General features: G+C 43.1%; 1 protein-coding gene across 1 annotated transcript in view; it reads left to right on the top strand.

Annotated features, from left to right (window-relative positions):
- Positions 1-22694, top strand: part of PATJ (PATJ crumbs cell polarity complex component) — a 408655-nt gene that overhangs the window by 17520 nt on the left and 368441 nt on the right. Inside the window, 4 exon segments of the mRNA XM_053575260.1 lie at positions 449-615; positions 3896-4090; positions 5489-5579; positions 5582-5627. Of these exon segments, the coding sequence (XP_053431235.1) occupies positions 449-615; positions 3896-4090; positions 5489-5579; positions 5582-5627 (499 nt within the window).

Raw genomic sequence — 22694 nt, forward strand, 5'->3', positions numbered from 1 at the left:
GGGAATGTCGTGGGGAAAGGAAGAGCAGAGAGAGGGAAGGAGGGAGGGGGGTGGGGTCTTGGTGTGTGCCACACCTTTTGGGGGCAAGACACGATTGCAAGAGGGACTTTACCTAACAAATGCAATCAGTGTAACCTGGTTTCTTGTACCCTCAATGAATCCCCAACAATAAAAAACAAACAACAACAACAAAAAAAAATAATGAGATGGTGAGTGGGTGGAGAAAGGCTCAGAGAAGTAGGATGGGGGCAGATCTCAGGCAGCCTTTTAGCTGCTCACGCAGGGAGACAGCTCCCATCAGATGCTGGTCTCTCGATGGTAGACTTCCTAGCCTCCAAAACTGTAAGAAATAAACTTCTTTTCTTCATAAATTAAAAAAATAATAAAATAAAAAGGGGATGTACAATGGGATGTAACGTTGACCCCCAACTGTCCTTCTTCCACCAAGATAAACTGCAGGTGCTCCAGGTCCTTGATCGCCTGAAAGGGAAGCTGCAGGAGAAGGGAGACACATCGCAGAATGAGAAGCTGTCTCTGTTTTACGAGACCCTGCGAAGTCCTCTCTTCAACCAGATCCTCACCCTGCAGCAGTCCATCAAGCAGCTGAAAGGGCAGGCGAGTTGCTCAGCCCGGGGTCCCATGCTGTATTCTGGCCAGCAGGGAGAGACAGAAGTGGAATCATTAAGGATTCTGAGTTCAGCAAAGAGACTGTATAGGGACTTGTAACCTGTGGGGAACATTGGCATGGATGGTTTAAAAATGTCGATAATTTCGTATTTGGCTTTAGAATGTGGTTTTGTACTTGGTCAGGTGCAGTGGCTCATCCCTATAATCCTAGCACTGTGAGAGGGTCGCTTGAGCCCAGCAGTTCAAGACCAACCTGGGTAATGTAGCAAAACTCTACGAAAATAAAAAAAATTATCTGAACGTGTTGGTATGTGCTTGTAGTCCCAGCTACTTGGGAGGCTGAGGTGGGAGGATTGCCTTAAGTCCAGCAGTCTGAGGCTGGAACTATAATTGCCCCATTGCACTCCAGCCTGGTTGACAGAGTAAGACCCTGTCATTCATTCATTAATAAAAAAGTAAGTAAAAATCAGATACTTTGAGAATTCTCAACATTTTTTACAAAGTTATAAAATAATGCTTAATGTAAATACTGTAAGTTTTCCCCGTGAGTGCTTATCTGGCAAAAAGTGATCTTGCCCTTCTACTACATTATCCCTACATCTATTAGTTTTCTAATCATCCTGGGTGTTCTGATGAGAAGCTCCTCGAAGGTCCCGTACTTGGTGTTTAATACCCCTCTGTGTTTCCTCTGGTGCTCTGACCTTACTGCCAGGACTCTGCAGGCTCTGAATATACACCTAGGAGTGATGCAAATTCATAGTTTTAACTATCCTCTTGAGTTCTGTGTCAAGAATGGAAAATTAGGGTTTTTTTAAATTTCACTCTGTTGCCCCAGGCTAGAGTGCCATGGTGTTAGCCTAGCTCATCTCAAATTCCTGGGTTCAAGCAATCTTCCTGCCTCAGCCTCCCAAGTAGCTGTAGGCATCCGCCACATTGCCCAGCTAATTTTTCTATTTTTGGTAGATAGTGGATCTCAGTCTTGCTTAGGCAGGTCTCAAATTCTTTTTTTTTTTTTTTAGAGACAGAGTTTCATTTTGTCACCCTCTGTAGAGTGCTGTAGTGTCACAGCTCACAGTAACCTCCAGCTCTTGGGCTTAGGTGATTCTCTTGCCTCAGCCTCTCAAGTAGCTAGGACCACAGGCGCCCCCCACAATGCCCGGTAGGTCTCAAATTCTTGAGCTCAAATGATTCACCTACCTCAGCCTCCCAGAGTGCTAGGATTACAGGCATGAGCTACCATGCCCAGCTGCAAATTGCTTTAAAACTATCTCTTTTGGAAGCTAAGCTTGAATAGTAGCTATTCAGTTTAGGCAGAATTTTAAATGTAATAGAGATCATTTAGCAGAGTTCGTAATAAGTAACAAAATTTTGGGAAAAAAGCTGTGAGCTGATAAACCAAAATGCCTGCCCTTTAAGTATAGTAGAACCTCTGTAGGTTGACCACCCAAGGGACTGTACCAAACTGGTCAACGTAAGGAACTGGGCCTGCTATATTGATATGTACATATAGTACAGTTCCAGTCTGTGAAGTTTTTCCTTTAGGCTAGAATTTTTTTTTTCTTTTTTGTGAGACAGGGTTTCTCTCTGTTGCCCAGGCTGAAGTACAGTGCCACTATCACAGCTCACTGCAACCATGAACCCCTGGGCTCAAGCAAGTAGCTCAGCCTCCTTCCTGCCTCAGCCTCTTGAGTAGCTGGAACTATAAGTGTTAACCATCACATCTGGCTAATTTTTTTTTTTTGAGACAGCCTCAAGCTATCACCCTGGGTAGAGTGCTATGACATCACAGCTCACAGCAACCTCCAACTCCTGGGCTCAAGGGATTCTCCTGCCTCCGCCTCCCAAATAGCTGGGACTACAGGCGCCTGCCACAACGCCCAGCTATTTTTCTGGTTGCAGCCATCATTGTTTGGCGGCCCGGACTGTATTTGAACCTGCCAGCTTAAATGTATGTGGCTGGCGTCTTAGCCATTTGAGCCACATGCACCAAGCCATCTGGCTAATTTTTTAAAAAAATTTATAGAGACAAAGGTCTTGCTATGTTGCCTAGACTGGCCTCAAACTCCTGGGCTCAAGCTAGCCTCCAACTTTGGCTTCCCAAAGTGTGCAGGAGCCACCATGCCCAGCCTAGACCATTCCCCATACTGAAGGTTAGCTCTCTGTACTGCTGGTCGTAGAATTGATCCCATATTGCAGTAGTGAATGCTGTTGGTAGTAACTGAAATTAGTAAAGGCCAGTAAAACTCGGATAGTCTTACTAGACTGAGTTGATTTAACTAACCACTCCCTAGTAAGAATCCTCTATATTGGTTGTGGTATGCATGGTTATAATTTCTTTGTTTATTTTTTTTCTTTTTGAGACAGCATCCCTATGCCCCTGAGCAGAGTGCAGTGGTGTCATAGCTCACTGCAACCTCAGACTCGGGCTGTGGGCATCCCACTGCCTCAGCCTCCGGAAGCCGCTGAGATTACAGGCGCTCCCCCTGGCGCCCGGCTAGGTTTTCCCATTTTTTTCATGAGTTGGGGTCTCACTCTATTCTTTGAACTGTAAAGTCCCAGTAGCTGGAGAATATTGATTTTTTTTTCTATGAGGTCTTAATAACATTTAATGTTACTTTGGTTCCACTATGTTAACATAACAATGTTTTAAGATTCTTACTTCCCATGATTACAGGATTCTCCTTTCTAGTGACATTTAAGTGGTTCTGCAACTGTCTTGCTGCAAATTTGGGCAATTACTTAATCCTTGTGTTCTTCAGTTTGCACATTCACAAAATAGAGTTATGATACCTCCTCAGACTATTGTAAGGATTAAAGGATAATACATGTAAGAGTCTCGGTACGTTACTTAGCTCCTAGCAAGCACTCAGTAACTACCATCATTGCTGTACACAACCAGTGCCTCTTTTATGTCCCGCCCCAACGTGGAAATACACAGATGCATGCAGAGGAGTTCCATGTCTTACATGTTTATATGACTCAGTGTATCTGTGTGTATGTAGTGTAACGAGATGTTAATGTGGCTGCTGTTAACTTGGGGTACTGGTAAAAGATAGGAAACAAGAACAGATTTTAAGCTGTTGAACATTTTTATGTAATTCTAAATTAGAATAAATTTTTAGCCTTGTGAACACACAGATGATTTTTTCACATATCTATATTTTACAGGTAAATTATTCATGTAATGGGCAAAATATATTTAATAAGTAGAAATAATTACTTCTTTGCAGATTTCTGTTAATGATTCTTTTGTTTTTCCCTCCAATAGCTCAGCCACGTACCCTCAGATTGTTCAACCAACTTTGATTTTTCGAGGAAGGGTTTGTTGGTGTTCACAGATGGTTCCAGTAGTAACGGGAAGGCCAATAGGCCCTCTAATAACGGGGCGGTATCTGGGTTATTTCCTTGGACCCCGAAGCTGGGAAATGAGGAGTTCAACTCCATCATTCAACAGATGGCTCAGGTAAAGGTACACCTTGTCATGGTTCATATTTAGTTTCTTTTTTTTTTCTTTTTATTTTATTTTATTTTTTTTTATTGTTGGGGATTCATTAAGGGTACAATAAGCCAGGTTACATTGATTGCAATTGTTAGGCAATGTCCCTCTTGCAATCATGTCTTGCCCCCATAAAGTGTGACACACACCAAGGCCCCACCCCACTCCCTCCTTCCCTCTTTCTGCTTTTCCTCCCCCTCTTTTTTTTTTTTTTGTAGAGACAGAGTCTCACTGTACCACCCTCGGTAGAGTGCCGTGGCGTCACACGGCTCACAGCAACCTCTAACTCTTGGGCTTACACGATTCTCTTGCCTCAGCCTCCCGAGCAGCTGGGACTACAGGCGCCCGCCACAACGCCCGGCTATTTTTCTGTTGCAGTTTGGCCGGGGCTGGGTCCGAACCCGCCACCCTCAGCATATGGGGCCGGCGCCCTACTCACTGAGCCACAGGCGCTGCCCTTTTTTTTTTGCAGCTTTTTTTGGCCGTGGCTGAGTTTGAACCCACCACCTCTGGTATATGGGGCCGGCACCCTACTCCTTGAGCCACAGGCGCTGCCCTTTACTTTTATTTTTCATGTTTTAGGTTAAAAAAGAAAACCATATTCATTCTTTTTGCCATAAAATGTGTTAATCTGTATTTTTCTTGCTCATGTTTTCATACTGATAGGAAGAATTGACTCCATTTTTAACTCGTGTATCAGAAACTCACTGGGTTAAAATAAAATAAGGAAAGTATCCACATAGGTGGAAAGGAGAATTTTTAGACGGTGACTCCAATTAGATACATCTGTATTCCTTTTTCTTTTTTTGAGACAGAATCTTAACTATGTCACCCTCTGTAGAGTGCTCTGGCATCACAGCTCACAGCGACCTCTAACTCTGGGATTAAGCGATTCTTTTGCCTTAGCCTCTCAAGTGGCTGGGACTACAGGCACCCGCCACAACGTCCGGCTATTAATATTTTTAATATATCTAATTTATTTTCCTTGTTTAAAAATGTCTTTTGCATCAAGAATATTTAGGGAAATTTAATGTAAAAAGTAATTTAGAATTTAATGTGGGGATAGGCATTTTTCTTAGGAGTTTTCATCCGGCTTCGGAATCATCTCAGAAGGTGAATGAAGTGTGAAAATGCCTCTGAGGCCCTGCAGTGGCAGAACACTGCACCCTCTCTTACATTCTACTGAAAATAACCACGTGAGAGGATTCCTGAGAATAATTTATTCCTGGAATGCTGAATTTATGTGGTCCCAGAGAGACGCCTTAGGAGAAGCTGCTTCTGTGCTGAGCAATCTCAGCTCTGCAGGAAGCACCTGTTGTTTAAATGTACATCACTGACTTTTTTTTTTTAATCCCCCTTCACTAGGGCCGGCAAATTGAATGTATAGATATAGAACGACCTTCAACTGGTGGCCTTGGATTCAGCGTGGTGGCCCTTAGAAGACAAAATTTGGGGAAGTTGATATCTTTGTGAAGGAAGTACAACCAGGGAGTGCAGCAGACAGGTGAGGACGATGTTCCTTCTGCATTTTGCTAATTTTTTCTGATAACTCGGAGAGTAAGAAACCAGTAATTCAAACAGTAGCCGTAGTAGCTCACAGCCTATTTAGCTCTTCCTTTACGTCTGTCAGGCCCGCTGCATAGGTATTTTATAGAAGTTCAGCTGTGTAGGTATTGAGAACCTGTGAGCTCAGCCTGTGAGCTCAGGCGATCCACCTGCCTTGGCCTCCCAGAATGCTAGGATTACGGCTGTGAGCCACCTCGCCCAGCCTTGATTTATCATTCTTATCGTCAATTAAGAGGCCCCTCAAGTCTGTATCACTCCCCCATATCGCACCTGCTCTTACTTTGTAAGGGGTATGTTTAAGCCTTTTGTGTCTATTCGATTTGCAATCTTGGGTTTATTATTTGTTTAATCCTGTGAGCCACCTCGCCCAGCCTTGATTTATCATTCTTATCGTCAATTAAGAGGCCCCTCAAGTCTGTATCACTCCCCCATATCGCACCTGCTCTTACTTTGTAAGGGGTATGTTTAAGCCTTTTGTGTCTATTCGATTTGCAATCTTGGGTTTATTATTTGTTTAATCATTATGTAATTTTAATGTACCTGCTAGAACAGTAGCAACACTTGGCAGCCTATTATTATAAAAATTCTCAATAGTGTATTTTTGAATTCACATTCTTCATTCATGAAGGAATAATTCTAGTCTCCCCAGCTCAAAATTCAGACATAATGGATTTCTTGACTTTGCGCCTTCCTTCTGCCATCGTGTGCGACATTTCCTCAGGTGTGCTCTGTGGGACCGCAGCAGTGGGCAGATGTGTCTGAGGAGCTCTGTCCTGTGGGTGGAGACTGGGTGTACATGGTTAGGGTGGTCGTGTAAGTCACCATCCATGTCCGTGCAGGTTTAGGAGTAACTAGTGTGCTGTTTACAGTGAAACAGAGGCCCGGTGGGGGCTCATGCATATAATTAGCACTCTGGGAGGCTGAGGCAGGAGGACTGCTTGGGATCAGGAGTTCATGACTGGTCTCAGCAAGCGTGAGACTTCATCTCTCTCAAAAATGGAAAGATTTTTAGCTGGGCACAGTGGTTTGCACCTGTAGTCCTAGTAACTTGGGAGAGGCTGGAAGATCGCTAGAGGTAAGGAGTTTGAGATTGCAGTGAGCTATCAGGATGCTACTGCACTCTAGCCTGGGTGACTGAGGGAGACCCTGTCCCCACAAAAAAGAAAAGAAAGAAAAGGAACAGCTATAAAGTAGGACTGTTTTTAGATGATGCATGTTAAAGCTGGCATACAATCACTTAGCATTAGCTTACTTAAGGCTATAAATTCTCTTGAAAGAAAAGCCTGTTTAACTTTGGCTAACTTTTCTCTTTAATATTTTAATCTTTCTTTTTCTAGCTACTATTGGGATATAATTCACATGGCATGGGCATCACCATTTTATTTATTTATTTTTATTTTATTTTTTTATTTTGAGATAGAATCTCAGTATATCGCCCCCAGAGCAGCTCACAGTAACCTCTAACTCTTGGGCTTAAGTAATTCTCCTGCCTCAGCCTCCCAAGTAGCTGGGACTACAGGCACCTGCCACAATGCCTGGCTGTTTTTTTGTTTTTGTTATCATTGTTGTTTAGCAGGCTGGGGCCGGGTTGGAACCCACCAGCCCTGGTGCATGTGGCTGGTGCCCTAACCACTGAGTTACGGGCGCCCAGTCAGCGTCACCATTTAAAATGTATAATGCAGTGGTTTTTAGTATATTCATAATGTAATGCGACCATCCCAATAGTCTTTTTTTTTTTGAGACAGAGCCTCAAACGGTCACCCTTGGTAGAGTGCTGTGGCATCATAGCTCACAGCAACCTCCAACTCCTGGACTTAAGCGATTCTCCTGCCTCAGCCTTCCAAGTAGCTGGGACTATAGGCACCCACCACAACGCCCGGCTATTTTTTGGTTGTAGTTGTCACTGTTGTTTGGCAGGCCCGGGCTGGATTTGAACCTACCAGCTCTGGTGTATGTGGCTGGCGCCTTACTGCTTGAGCTACAGACGTCATTGAGCCCTACAGTCTTAATTCCAGAACATTTTCACCACCCCAAAAGGAAACACTGTACCTGTTAGACCTATTAATAGTCACTCCTAATTCCTTCCTCCCCTAACCCCCAGCCCCTGGCCACCACTAATCTACCTTTTCTCTATACAGAATTGATTGGTCCTTCTATTATGGAGATTTTTCTTTAAAGCACACCTGTTAAATTCTCTGGGACACTTTGGGAAATACTGTTCTAAAATATTATCCTTTCTAACTTTGTTTAGATACATAAATGCTGTTGATCCAAAGTTGAGCCGGCGCCTGTGGCTCAGTCGGTAAAAGGCGCCGGCCCCATATACCGAAGGTGGCAGGTTCAAACCCGGCCCCGGCTGAACTGGCAACCAATAGCTGGGTGTTGTGGTGGGCACCTGTAGTCCCAGCTACTCGGGAGGCTGAGGCAAGAGAATCGTTTAAGCCCAGGAGTTGGAGGTTGCTGTGAGCTGTGTGATGCCACGGCACTCTACCAAGGGCCATAAAGTGAGACTCTGTCTCTACAAAAAAACAAAAAAACAAAGTTGAGCCGCTTTCTAGGATATGTGTAACAGGCTGATTCTTTGTATCAGGCTGAACTTCGATCCTGTAATTTCCCATACTTCTGTCAGTAAGCCAGACAGGTGTTCCTACTTTCGATTTTTACTTCTCCATTCTTTCATAAGATTATCAAGAGAAACCTCGTCAGGGCCTCTGTTGATGTACGTTGCCATTCAGGATGTCCGTAGGGATTTTCCTGATCTACCCTATGTGAAATTGAATGCATGTAATGTTTGACACCAAGCACACAGAAATAGAAGTAACACCTGCAAGAAAAGGTTGTTTAGGAGAGAGAATCTTATCAGAATGCAAAGACTTCCTGGCTCATTAGGCAAGGAAGTCTTTTAGACGGGGTTTGAATATTGTTTTCTTCTCTAGCTATGTTACCTTGGTCAAGTTACTTGCTAAAAAATGTTAGTTCCTTGGTCTGTAAAATGACAATGTTACGGTAAGATACAGATGAAAAAATATTAGTAAATCTAATAGAGGAGTGACCAGGCTCCACGTGTATTTGTTATTATTCTTTTTTTTTTTGTTGTTTGAGACAGAGACTCATTTTATCGCCCTTGGCAGAGTGCTGTGGCGTCACAGCTCACAGCAACCTCCAACTCCTGAGTGTAGGCGATTCTCTTGCCTCAGCCTCCCGTGTAGCTGGGACTACAGGTGCCTGCCACAATGCCCGGATATTGTTATTGTTTTTCTTCTGACAACATGTGAAGTAGCATGACATATATAATATGTATTTAATGGACTGTGTGTAGCTTCCTACTTCTCCCTCCGGTTCTGTGCAGGCATTTCCCATGATGCCTAATGCATTGCCTAACATAGAGTTGTTGCTTAGCATATGTTTGTTGAATGAATAATGACAATACACTGCCTTCCAGATGGGATTTTGCTTATTCATAGAACAAAGTATGTGTTCTTACCTATAAGTTTGGACTTTTGCTTTTAGTACATTATAGGAAAACAAAAAGCCCAAATAGTACTGCAGTAGGCTAATAACCTTAAAGAAAGTCGTGTAATTTTTTTTTTTTTTTTTTTTGAGACAGAGTTTTACTCTGTCTCCCTGGGTAGAATGCCATGGCGTCATAGCTTATAGCAGCCTTAAACTTCTAGGTTCAAGTGATCCTCCTACGTCAGCTCCCCAGTAGCTGAGACCATAGGCCTGGGCTACCATGCATGGCTAGTCTTTCTATTTTTAATAGAGGTGGGGTCTCTTGCTCAGGCTAGTTTCAAATTCCTGAGCTCAAGCAATGCTCCTGCCTCAGCCTCTCCGAGTGCTAGGATTAAGCGTGGGCCACCTCGTCCGATCCTATAATGATGTTTTTAGTATTGTTAAAATACAGTGAAAAATAGTGTCATATAGGCTTGGGGCCCGTAGTACAGTAATTACAGTGCTGGCCTCATGCCCTGAGGTTGGCAGGTACAAACCGGTAATGCCAGCTAAAGAAACAATGAGAATTGCAACAAAAAAATAGCTGAGCGTCATGGCAGGTGCCTGTAGTCTCAGCTACTTGGGAGGCTGAGGCAAGAGAATCAAGAGTTTGAGGATGCTGTGAGCTGTGATGCCACGGCACTCTACCCAGGGGAATACCTTGAGACTCTGTCTCAAAAAAAAAAAATAGTGTCATAGTAAATGATCTTGCAGGCCAAAAATGGAGGGGGATGCCCTGGGGAGGCCTGTATAGGAAAAATTTAAAAATAGATTTTTCTGAATAATTGTAGGGAAGTTTTCTAAATAAACAAAAAAATTCTACCTTAGCTATCTTTTTGTTCAATGGACAAAGAAACCTATGTACTTCTGTAGTTTTTCCATGAAATTTGAAAATAACTTGGCCAGGCTTTGTGGCTCATGCCTGTTATCCTAGCACTCTAGGTGGGAGGCCAAGGCAGGTGGATTGTTTGAGCTTAGGAGTTTGAGACCAGCCTGAGCAAGAGTGAGATCCTGTCTCTATTAAAAATAGAAAAAACGAGGCAAGAGGATCGATCACTTGAGCCCAAGAGTTGGAGGTTGATGTGCACTATGATGAGCCATGGCCCTCTACCCAGGGGGACAGCTTGAGAGACTCTGTCTCCAAAAAAGAAAAATAAAAAAGAAAGAAAATAACTTACAAAAATGGTTTACCAAATTTAAGAAAAGGAAACATTTGAATATTTTTACTGCTCTTTAGTAGTTAGCTGTTGTTTTCTACTCCATCATACTTTGCATTAGACTTTATTTTATTTTTTGAGACTGGGTCTCACTCTGTCACCCGTGGTGGAGTGCCACGGTGTTGTCATAACTCATAGCAACCTCAAATTCCTGAGCTCAAGGGATCCTCCTGTCTCAGCCTCCCAGAGTGCTAGGATAACAGGTGTGAGCCGCGCCCGGCCAGTCTTCATTTTTGAAGAAGCATATTATGGAAGCCCGTGGAGGGATAGCTTACCTTCTGAATTAGACAGCGTTCTGCACTACTGGTTATGCATCTGCTGGGAGACATCAGGAATTACTGGTAGAACCATCAGGAGAAGGTGGCACGGCGTTTGTTTAATAGGAAGAATAAGCCATAAGCAGAATAATTAGGAAGTTGCGTGGCACCCTGGACAGCACAAGGAGCATGACTCTACTCAGATGCACTGAGAGCCTACTGTGTTGAAGTGCTGGGTGTAAAATGGCAAGTAAAAGGGACGGTATGTCAGTCTTGCAGTCAGTTCTTATTTCTTGGTACTCTGTAGGAGAGGTTTGTGGTTATACATTGAGGTGAGTGCTCCCCCAAATAGGAATTGGATTATTTGTATGTGTAAAGAAGCTCATCCAAGTCTGAGGAGTCCCTTTCCAGAGGCACGTGAAGGGAGTTTTGCAGGAGACAAGCAAGGGAATGTGACAGGGAAAGAAATAGAGGCGTTCTCTTGACTATTAGCCTGCGGAGAAATGGAACACGGCTCCTGTGTTTGGGGTGTGGCTGGTGCTTATCTGGAGAGGCGCAGACAGCAACAAGGTGCAAAAGGGGCTGGAAAGAGGTGGGGCCAGCCGTGGAGAACCTTCCAGATTATGTTACAAGGTCTTCATGTTTTTTTTTTTTTTTTTGTAGAGACAGTCTCACTTTATGGCCCTCGGGTAGAGTGCCGTGGCCTCACACAGCTCACAGCAACCTCCAACTCCTGGGCTTCAGCGATTCTCTTGCCTCAGCCTCCCGAGTAGCTGGGACTACAGGCGCCCGCCACAAGGCCCGGCTATTTTTTGGTTGCAGTTCAGCCGGGGCTGGGTTTGAACCCGCCACCCTTGGTATATGGGGCCGGCGCCTTACCGACTGAGCCACAGGCACTGCCTGTTTTTTTTTTTTTTTTTGAGACAGAGCCTCATGCTGTGGCCCTGGGTAGAGTGCTGTGGCATCACAGCTCACAGCAACCTCCAACTCCTGGGCTCAAGCGATTCTCCTGCCTCCACTTCCCAAGTAGCTGAGACCACAGGTGCCCGCCACAACACCCGGCTATATTTTGGTTGCAGCCGTCATTGTTGTTTGGTGGGCCCAGGCTGGATTCCAACCTGCCAGCTCAGGTGTATGTGGCTGCCGCCTTAGCCGCTTGAGCCACAGGCGCCGAGCCAGTCTTCATGGTTTTTAATTATTTCCTTTCTTCTAAAGACTTTCCGCATGAGAACTGTATTATTTTAGGAGCTTGCCTAAGACCTATTGGCTCTAAAAGTCATGGAAACCAGACACCGTGGCTCATGCCCGTGATTCTAGCACTCTGGGAGGCCGAGGAGGGTGGATTGCCTGAACTCACGAGTTTGAGACCAGCCTGAGCCAGAGTGAGACCTCATCTCTAAAAACAGCTGGGCATTGTGGCAGGTGCCTGTAGTCCCAGCTACTTGGGAGGCTGAGGCAAGAGAGTCACTTGAGCCCAAGAGTTTGAGGTTGCTGTGAGCTGTGACACCATGGTACTCTGTGAAGGGTGACAAAGTGAGATTCTGTCTCAAACAGAAAAAAAAAGTCGCGGAAACCCATCATTTCTGAATATTGTGGTAGAAAGACAAGAACTGGTTTCCTATTGAATGGAGAGTATGATTTCATTATATCCGTGTGTGTATATATATAAAAACTAGCATGAGGATGTGAGAATGCACATATAGGTTTATAGTATAATTATAAACAATTATGTATAATTGCATATATATAAATGTGTATGGGCCTTAAATTTTGTATGTATAGCATAATTGAATACTCTTTTAATATACTCGTAAATAATAGGTATAGTAAAGCTTAACCAGTTCGACTTTAGAATGCACCAAAAATCATTTTTTCAGCTGGGCACAGTGGCATGCACCTGTATTCCCAGCTACTTGGGAGCTGAGGTGGAAGGATTGCTTAAGCCCAGGTGTTTCAGACCAGTCTGGGCAACATACTGAGGTACTATATCAAAAGAAGGAATGAAAATAAATCGTATTTTCCAGAAGACTTTTCCTCTGTACTTTGTTTATTTTGGGTTGAGTTTATATTCCCTTAGTGAACTCTTTTTTTTTTAACCTTTTATTTATTTATTTATTTTTGTTGTTGTTGTTGTAGTTTTTGGCCAGGGCCAGGTTTGAACCTGCCACCTCCAGTGTATGGGTCTGGGCCCTACTCCTTGAGCCACAGTCACCACCACCTTTAGTGAACTCTCAACTGGAAAGAAAGGCAGTACACTAGAACTCCCACGGCTGACCACCTCCCTACAATGACCACCTCCTTAAGTTGACCTAATTTTCGTAGACTGAACCTGCATCACATGTACTTGTCAGTACCATAGGCCCAGTTCCCTATGTCGACCAGCTTTGGACCTGTACCACATACACTTATCAGTACTGTAGGCCCAGTATCCTACGTTGACCACCTCTGGACCTGCGCCACATACACTTATCAGTACGTAGGCCCAGTATCCTGCGTCGACCACCTCTGGACCTGCGCCACATACACTTATCAGTACCGTAGGCCCAGTATCCTACGTCGACCACCTCTGGACCTGCACCACATACACTTATCAGTACGTAGGCCCAGTATCCTGCGTCGACCACCTCTGGACCTGCGCCACATACACTTATCAGTACCGTAGGCCCAGTATCCTACGTCGACCACCTCTGGACCTGCGCCACATACACTTATCAGTACCGTAGGCCCAGTATCCTACGTCGACCACCTCTGGACCTGCGCCACATACACTTATCAGTACCGTAGGCCCAGTATCCTACGTGGACCACCTCTGGACCTGCGCCACATACACTTATCAGTACGTAGGCCCAGTTCCTGATGTTGAGCCCCTCCATATGTTGGCCTGTTTGCTGTAGTCCTTGGTGGGGGTGGTGGGGGTCAGCTTACAGGTTCTTACTGTATATTTGGAAGAGGAGAAGGCAGATTAAAATAGATTGATTTCTGGAAGGCAGAAAACTTACGGAGCTAGTAAGTTGAGGACTGACTTATGAACAATGAGCTCCTCAAGGTGGAAAAGACCCAAGAATAATTCATTTATTTGGGATTAAGAAATCTCCTGAGTGAACAAGCTGTGACTAGGAGTTCAGGTGAAGAAGATAAGAAGGGAGGACATTGGAGATACTGTCCTGAAGTTAGTTTATTTATTTATTTATTTATTTAGAGACAGAGTCTCACTATGTTGCCTTCAGTAGGTGCTGTGACATCATAGCTCACAGCAACCTCCAACTCCTGGGCTTAAGCGATTCTCTTGCCTCAGCCTCTCACATAGCTGGGACTACAGGCACCTGCCAAAATGCCCAGCTATTTTTTGTTGCAGTTGTCATTGTTGTTTAGTTGGCCCAGTCCGGGTTTGAATCTGCCAGCCTCGGTGTAAGTGGTTGGTGCCATAACCACTGTGCTATGGGTGCCAAGCCAGTAGTATTTATATTTAAAAAGAAATGTTTCTTTTCTTTTCTTTTTTTTTTTTTTTTTTTTTTTTGACCAAGTCTCACTCTGTTGCCTGGGCTAGGGTGCTGTGATATCATAGCTCATAGCAACCTCCAACTCATGGGTTCAAGCAATCCTCTTGCTCAACCTCCAGAGTAGCTGGGAATATAGGTGCATACCATCACCAAATGAGCTAATGTTTCTATTTTTGCTAGAAATGGGGTATCACTCTTGCTCAGGCTGGTCTTGAGCTCCTGATGTCAAGCAATGCCCACACCTCAGCCTCCCAGAGTGCTAGGATTACGGGTGTGAGCCACTGTGCATGGCCTATAAAAGAAGTGTTTCTTATTTCTTTTTTTTTTGCAGTTTTTGGCTGGGGCTGGGTTTGAACCTGCCACCTCTGGCATATGGGGCCAGCGCCCTACTCCTTTGAGCCACAGGCACCACCCAAAGAAGTGTTTCTTAATGACCGGTGAAAGTTAACCAGCAGCATTCTCAATTTAAAATACGTATATTTTAAAATTAGAAAAAGCGTTATGAAAGTAATACATGTATATATTAGAAAATTGTAAAATACAGAAATAAAGCAAGAAAAAAAGACCACTTTGACTTAAACCACCGTGAGACAACTAGGAAATATAATAAAATGCCTTGTTTCTACCCTATGACTGCATTAATGTACACAGCTATGATTTAATAAAATAAAAAAGGCTTCTTTCTATAAAGAAATATAGATAATAAAGAATATAGATAATTTTTATGTTATTATCTTGGGTTTTTATTTGTGGTGTCATAGCTCACAGCAATCTTGGTTCCAGCGATCCTCTTGCCTCAGCCTCCCAAGTAGCTGGGAGTACATGTGCGCACCACTGTGCCTGGCTAGTCTTATGTCTTAATATAACTTGTGCCATTCCTAATATTAGTAAAAGGATTTTTTTTTTATTAAATCATAGCTGTGTATATTAATGCGATCATGGAGCACCATACACTGGTTTTATAGACCGTTTGACACATTTTCATCACACTGGTTAACATAGCCTTCCTGGCATTTTCTAAGTTATTGTGTTAAGACATTTATATTCTACATTTACTAAGCTTCACATGTACCCTTGTAAGATGCACCGCAGGTGTAATCCTACCAATCACTCTCCCTCCACTCATCCTCCACCCTCCCTCCCCTCCCTTTCCCCCTTCCCTCTATTCTTAGGTTATAACTGGGTAATAGCTTTCATGTGAAAACCATAAATTAGTTTCATAGTACGGCCGAGTACATTGGATACTTTTTCTTCCATTCTTGAGATACTTTATTAAGAAGAATATGTTCCAGCTCCATCCATGTAAACATGAAAGAGGTAAAGTCTCCATCTTTCTTTAAGGCTGCATAATATTCCCTAGTGTACAAATACCACAATTTATTAATCCATTCGTGGATGGATGGGCACTTGGGCTTTTTCCATGACTTAGCAATTATGAATTGGGCTGCAATAAACATTCTGGTACAAATATCTTTGTTATGATGTGATTTTTGGTCTTCTGGGTATATGCCTAGTAGAGGAATTACAGGATTGAATGGCAGATCTATTTTTAGATCTCTAAGTGTTCTCCAAACATCTTTCCAAAAGGAATGTATTAATTTGCATTCCCACCAGCAGTGCAGAAGTGTTCCTTTTCTCCACATCCACATCGACATCTCTGGTCTTGGGATTGTGTGATATGGGCTAATCTTAGTGGAGTTAGATGATATCTCAAAGTAGTTTTGATTTGCATACTCTGATGATTAAGGATGATTAGCATTTTTTTTTTATTGTTGCGGATTCATTGAGGGTACAATAAGCCAGTTACACTGATTGATTAGCATTTTTTCATATGTCTGTAGGCCGTGCGCCTGTCTTCTCAGAGAAGTTTCTCTTCAAGTCCCTTGCCCAGTCTGCAATGGGATCACTTGTTCTTTTCTTGCTTATACGTTTGAGTTCTCTGTGGATTCTGGTTATTAAACCTTTGTCGGACACATAACCTGCAAATATCTTCTCCCATTCTGAGGGCTGTTTGCTTGCTTTACTTACTGTGTTCTTGGCTGTGCAGAAGCTTTTTAGTTTGATCGGGTCCCAGTAGTGTATTTTTGAAGCTGCTTCAATTGCCCAGGGGCCCTCCTCATAAAATACTTGCCCAGACTGATTTCTTCAAGGGTTTTCCCTGCACTCTCTTCTAGTATTTTTATAGTTTTGTGTCTTAAGTTTAAATCTTTGATCCAGTGAGAGTCTATCTTAGTGAATGGTGAAAGGTGTGGGTCCACTTTCAGTCTTCTACAGGTTGCCAGCCAGTTCACCCAGCACCATTTGTTAAATAGGGAATCTTTTCCCCACTGAATATTTTTAATTGGCTTGTCAAAAATCAAATAACGGTAGGTAGCTGAATTCATCTCTTGGTTCTCTATTCTGTTCCAGACATCTACTTCTCTGTTTTTGTGCCAGTACCATGCTGTTTTGATCACTATCGATTTATAGTATAGTCTGAGGTCAGGTAGTATGATTCCTCCTGCTTTGTTTTTATTTCTGAGTAATGTCTTGGCTATTCAAGGTTTTTTCTGATTCCATATAAAACGAAGTATTATTTTTTTCAAGATCTTTGAAGTATGACAGTGGAGCTTTAATAGGGATTGCATTAAAATTGTATATTGCTTTGGGTAGTATGGACATTTTAACAATGTCGATTCTTCCCAGCCATGAGCATGGTATGTTTTTCCATTTGTTAACATTTTCAGCTATTTCTTTTCTTAGAGGTTCATAGTTCTCCTTATAGAGATCTTTCACATCCTTTGTTAGATAAACTCCCAAATATTTCATCTTCTTTGGCACTACTGTGAATAGAATAGAGTCCTTAACTGCTTTTTCTCCTTGACTATTGTTGGTATATATAAAGACTACCGATTTATGAGTGTTGATTTTGTAACCTGAGACGCTGCTGTATTCCTTGATCACTTGTAAGAGTTTTGTAGTAGAATCCCTGGTGTATTCCAGATATACAATCATATCATCTGCGAAGAGTGAAAGTTTGATCTCTTCTGACCCTATATGGATACCCTTGATCGCCTTTTCTTCCCTAATTGCGATGGCTAAAACTTCCATTACAATGTTAAAGAGCAGTGGAGACAATGGGCAGCCTTGTCTGGTTCCTGATCTGAGTGGAAATGATTTCAATTTAACTTCATTCAGTACAATATTGGCTGTGGGTTTGCTGTAGATGACCTCTATCAGTTTAAGAAATGTCCCTTCTATACCAATTTTCTTAAGTGTTCTGATCATGAAGGGATGCTGGATATTATCAAAAGCTTTTTCTGTATCAATTGAGAGAATCATATGGTCTTTGGTTTTTAATTTGTTTATGTGCTGAATTATACTTATAGATTTACGTGTATTGAACCAGCCTTGACACCCTGGGATAAAACCGACTTGGTCATGATGTATAATTTGTTTGATGTGTTGCTGGATTCTGTTTGTTAGGATCTTGTTGAATATTTTTGCATCTATATTCATTAGTCATATTGGTCTATAATTTTCTTTTCTTGTTGAGTCTTTTCCTGTTTTGGGGATCAGGGTGATGTTTGCTTCATAGAACGTGTTGGGTAGTCTTTCTTCTTTTTCTACATTTTGGAACAGGTTGAGTAATATAGGTACTAGTTCCTTTTTAGAGGTTTGGTAGAATTCTCACATGAAGCCATACAGTCCCGGGCTTTTGTTTTTAGGGAGATTTCGTATGGTTGATGCTATTTCAGAACTTGATGTGGGCCTGTTCAACATTTCCACTTGATTCTGGCTAAGTCTTGGAAGGTGACATGCTTCCAAGTATTGGTCAATTTCCTTCAGATTTTCATATTTCTGAGAATAAAGTTTCTTGTAGTATTCATTAAGCATTTTTTGAAAAAAATTTTTTTTTTGTAGAGACAGAGTTTCACTTTATTGCCCTCCATAGAGTGCTGTGGCGTCACACAGCTCACAGCAACCTCCAACTCCTGGGGTTAGGCGATTCTCCTGCCTCAGCCTCCCGAGTAGCTGGGACTATAGGCGCCCACCACAACGCTTGGCTATTTTTTTGTTGCAGTTTGGCCCGGGCTGGGTTTGAACCTGCCACCCTCGGTATATGGGGCTGGTGCCCTGCTCACTGAGCCACAGGCACCGCCCGATTATTTGAATTTCTGAGGAGTCTGTTGTTATTTCGTCTTTGTCGTTTCTGATTGATGACATTAGAGATTTTACTCTTTTTTTCCTAGTTAGGTTAGCCAAAGGTTTATCTATTTTATTGACCTTTTCAAAAAACCAACTTTTTGATTTATTGATCTGTTGTATAATTCTTTTGTTTTCAGTTTCATTTAATTCTGTTCCAATTTTGGTTATTCCTTTTCTTCTACTGGGTTTGGGGTTGGAATGTTCTTCCTTTTCCAGTTGCTTGAGATGTCCCATTAAGTTGTTAACCTCCTCTCTTTCCGTTCTCTTGAGGAAGGCTTGCAGTGCTATAAATTTCCCTCCAGGACTGCCTTTGTGGTATCCCAGAGGTTCTGATAATTCATGTCTTCATTGTCGTTTTGTTCCAAAAATTTGGCAATTTCCCTCTTAATCTCATCTGTGACCCAGCTATTATTCAGCATATGGTTATTTAACTTCCATGTTTTTGTATGGGTATGCAGATTCCTGTAGTTACTGAGTTCAATTTTTATTCCATGATCATCCGAGAAGATGCAAGGAATAATTTCTATTCCTTTAAATTTACTGAGGTTAGACTTGTGACCTAAGATGTGATCAATTTTGGAGTATGTTCTGTGGGCTGATAAGAAGTATGTGTATTCAGTTTTGCTGGGATGAAACGTTCTGTAGATGTAAATCCAAATGTTTGATGGTTAGGTTTAAATCTAAAATTTCTTTGCTCAGCTTTCTTATTTGAGGATCGATCCAACACTGCCAAAGGAGCGTTGAAAGCTCCAATTATTATGGAGCTGGAGGATATCAAGTTGCCCATGTCTGTTAGAGTTTCTCTTATAAATTGAGGTGCATTCTGGTTGGGTACATAAATATTAATAATTGAAATCTCATCATATTGAGTATTACCCTTAAGAAATATGAAGTGACCATTCTTATCCTTCCTTACTTTTGTTGGTTTAAAGCCTATTGTGTCTGCAAATAAAATTGCAACACCTTCTTTTTTCTGATTACCATTTGCCTGAGATATGGATGACTGTCCTTTCACCCTGAGTCTGTATTTATCTTTTAAGGTAAGATGTGACTCTTGTATGCAGCAAATCTGGCCTGAGTTTTTGTATCCAGTCAGCTGACCTATGCCTCTTTAGAGGACAGTTTAAGCCATTCACATTAATGGAGAATATTGATAAGTCTGGTAAAATTTTGGGTATAGAGTTTTTCGAAAGTCCGATGGACATTTTAAATTTTTTCTCCACTGTGGAAGTTGGAGTTTGATCAAAAGTTTCTGAGTGAGTTTACTTTTGTGGTAGAGGATTGGGTGGTCATTATGGAGGATAGGTCTGAGACTATCCAGAGGAGCTGGTTTGGTTATGGCAAATTTCTTCAACATATGATTGTCATTAAAGTATTTAATTTCTCCATCATAAATGAAACTCAGTTATCTGGATACAGGATCCGGGGTTGAAAGTTATTTTGCTTTAGGAGATTAAAAGTCTATGACCACCCTCTTCTGGCTTGAAAAGTTTCAGCAGAGAGATCTGCAGTCATTCTAATATTCTTCCCTTTGTAGGTAATGGATTTCTTATGTCTGGCTGCTTTCAGAATTTTCTCCTTCATATTAACTTTAGTGAAGTTAATTATGATATGCCTGGGTATTGTCTTATTCGGGTTGAGTCGAGCTGGGGTTCTGAAACTGTCTGCTATCTGAATTTCAGAATCTCTTGGTATGTCTGGAAAATTCTCTTTCATAATTTCATGGAGAGAGGCCTTTGTGCCTTGCAAGGCCACTTCATCATTTTCAGGGATTCCAATGAGGCAGATATTAGCCTTCTTCGAATTATCCCAGAGCTCTCTGAGAGAAGGATCTGTTTTTGCTCTCCATTTTTCTTCCGCCTTGAAAGTTGGGAAAGCTTTGTCTTCAATGTCAGAAATCCTTTCTTCTGCTTGCTCCACTCTGTTACTGGGAGATTCTACTGTAGTTTTCAGCTCTTTGAGGGCTGCAAATCTTTGCTTCAGTGCATCAAAATCTTTGGTGGTTTTGTCTTTAAATTGGTTAAATTCTTGAGACAAATTTTGAATTGCTCCTCGAATTTCTAATTCCGACTTTTGAATTGCTCCTTGAATTTCTAATTACAAATTTTCCTCCATTCTATTAATCTGATTTGCAATCCAAATTCTAAGTTCAATTTCTGACATCTCGGCCAGCTGTTTATGAATGGGATCTTCAGTTACATCTGCCATGTCTTTCCTTGGGCGGGTTGATCTGTTCTGGTTATTCATGGTATCAGTGTTTTCCGCTGATTCTGCCCCATGATTTTTTTTACACCATTTGACTTTTCCCCTGGAGCTTTGTCGAGGACCCGTACAGTGCTATGGCCTGAGAAACTGGGGGCCTGTTTGGTGTGGTGGGGCTAAGTCGTTCTGTCTTGTTTTCAGCGCTTCTCTATTCAACCCTAGTGAAACAGTTACTCTGGGTTGAAGTCTCAGCTGTGGAGAAATACCAGCAATTAAGTCACCCCGCCCCCTACAGGCAACAGTTGGAAAAGGAAAATCAAACCTTCCTACAACCACACACCTAGGGCACCACCTGAATCGTCCTCAGGTGTTAGGCTCTGTTCAAAAGGTCCAAGTCAATTGTCTCCATCAGCACCTGTTTCAGGTGGGAGAGTTTTAAAGGTCTCTGGCAACTGGATTGCAGGGATCTGGTGACTACTCAGGTATGGCTAGCTCTGGTGCTCCGTAGGGTCAGGAGGACCCACCCAGCAAATAGATCTGTCTGGGAAGGTTGATGCCTCCTTCCCCACCTTGCACCTCTCTCACACCCAGTCACTGATAGTCCGGCAGGGCTTTGACCCAGTTGCCTGTAGTGAATATATACTCCAGGGGTTTGCACCTGCCTGAGTCACAAGGAAATCTATTTCTTCTCAGTCAGGCTGCTGCGCTCTGCCTCTATCTAGCAGGGGGAGGTGAGGCCTGACAACCTCGGGTGCTTGATAGAGGCAGGGGGGTGTTCACTCAGTTCCATCCCTGCCCCTGAATGATGTTACTGACAGAACAGAACAGAACAACTTTGCAGGAATTTGTTTCTGTCCCTGCTAAATTCCCCTGCAGAAGAGAAGCTGTTTTGAGTTCCCAGAGCCTGTGCTTCAGGCCCTGTCTTTGCTCCTGCAGGTTTGTATTCGGTTACCTGTCAGTTCTAGCCTCCTGTCTTCCTTTGTCTATATGCTGACGATCCCATGAGGGCCGGGTGCGTCATAGGCTCAGTAAAGCTGTCCTGTGGGTCAGCCCCACCCTGGGAACTTCCTGGCTCTGTACATGTGTTTCTAGTCCCCACGCTCCAACCAGGCCGGTACCGCCTCAGGCAAACCCTTTACTCACAGGGCCTGCGTTTCCATCCCAGATCTGTTCTGTGGTGGTTCCCACCTGAGTAGATACCCAGCCTTCACTGGTTGCCCAGGGAGACAGGGGGTGTGGCTTTGAAATATCCGGGAGTGAGCCCTTTTGTTGCCAAAAGACAGCTGCTGGTCTGCGCCTCGGGGCACCGCCACCCTGGTGTGGTTCCCTCTCGGCCCACCGTCCTCTCCTCACTCCCATGTTGTATAGTCAGCTCTGACCAGCTGCAGTCTAGGCCCTGTCCACACCCCTCGAGAAATCACCCAAGAATCTGGACTCCTGGGGGTCAGGCCTCCAGACCTCAGAGTGAGAGTGGAGGGGCGTGCTGGGAGCTCAGAGTTGCAGGTAGAGAATATATACAGTTTTATGCCTGGCAGGAGAACACCATGTCAGCCTAGTAGGGGAGGTAGGCCCAGTTTTTAGAGGGTGTCTCCCGTGGAGTGTAGTGGAAGGACCTCTGAACTCTGCTCGTTTGTTTATGGGGTACTCCGAGCCTTTCTCATGGGGGAGGGGACTCCCGTCCGCTTGGTGATGGATTTTGTACTTTTTGTTTGTATCCTTGGGGTCGCAGCTTGCCTCAGTGGGGTTGATGTGCGTTTTTCAACCTTCTCTCTTGGTGCAGCTCTAATCCACCAGGTCACTTGCTAAATTTCTGTCCTTTAACTCTCCTTCTAGATGGGAGCCTCTGTGGAAAGCTGGCTTCAGTCAGCCATCTTGTCTCCGCCCTCAGTAAAAGGATTTTTAAACAGCATTTTTAATGCTCCATGATCTACCGTGAGAGCTACCCACGCTATTGGCATCAAAAATTGAAGTAGTCACTTTGATAGTTCCTAGGGATAATCTAAAGCATTTGAGTCTCTGTCCTCAGAAAACTCTGGGGACAACATACTTAGCATAAAGGTGTATTTAGTGAGTGAAAAAAGAGTGGTTCAGAGCATTGTAGAAATAAGGAAAGTATGGAAAGAGGGAGAGATTCTCAGCTGGGTGGTGA

This window comes from Nycticebus coucang, chromosome 22 (genome assembly GCF_027406575.1).
Source record: "Nycticebus coucang isolate mNycCou1 chromosome 22, mNycCou1.pri, whole genome shotgun sequence".
NCBI lineage: Eukaryota > Metazoa > Chordata > Mammalia > Primates > Lorisidae > Nycticebus > Nycticebus coucang.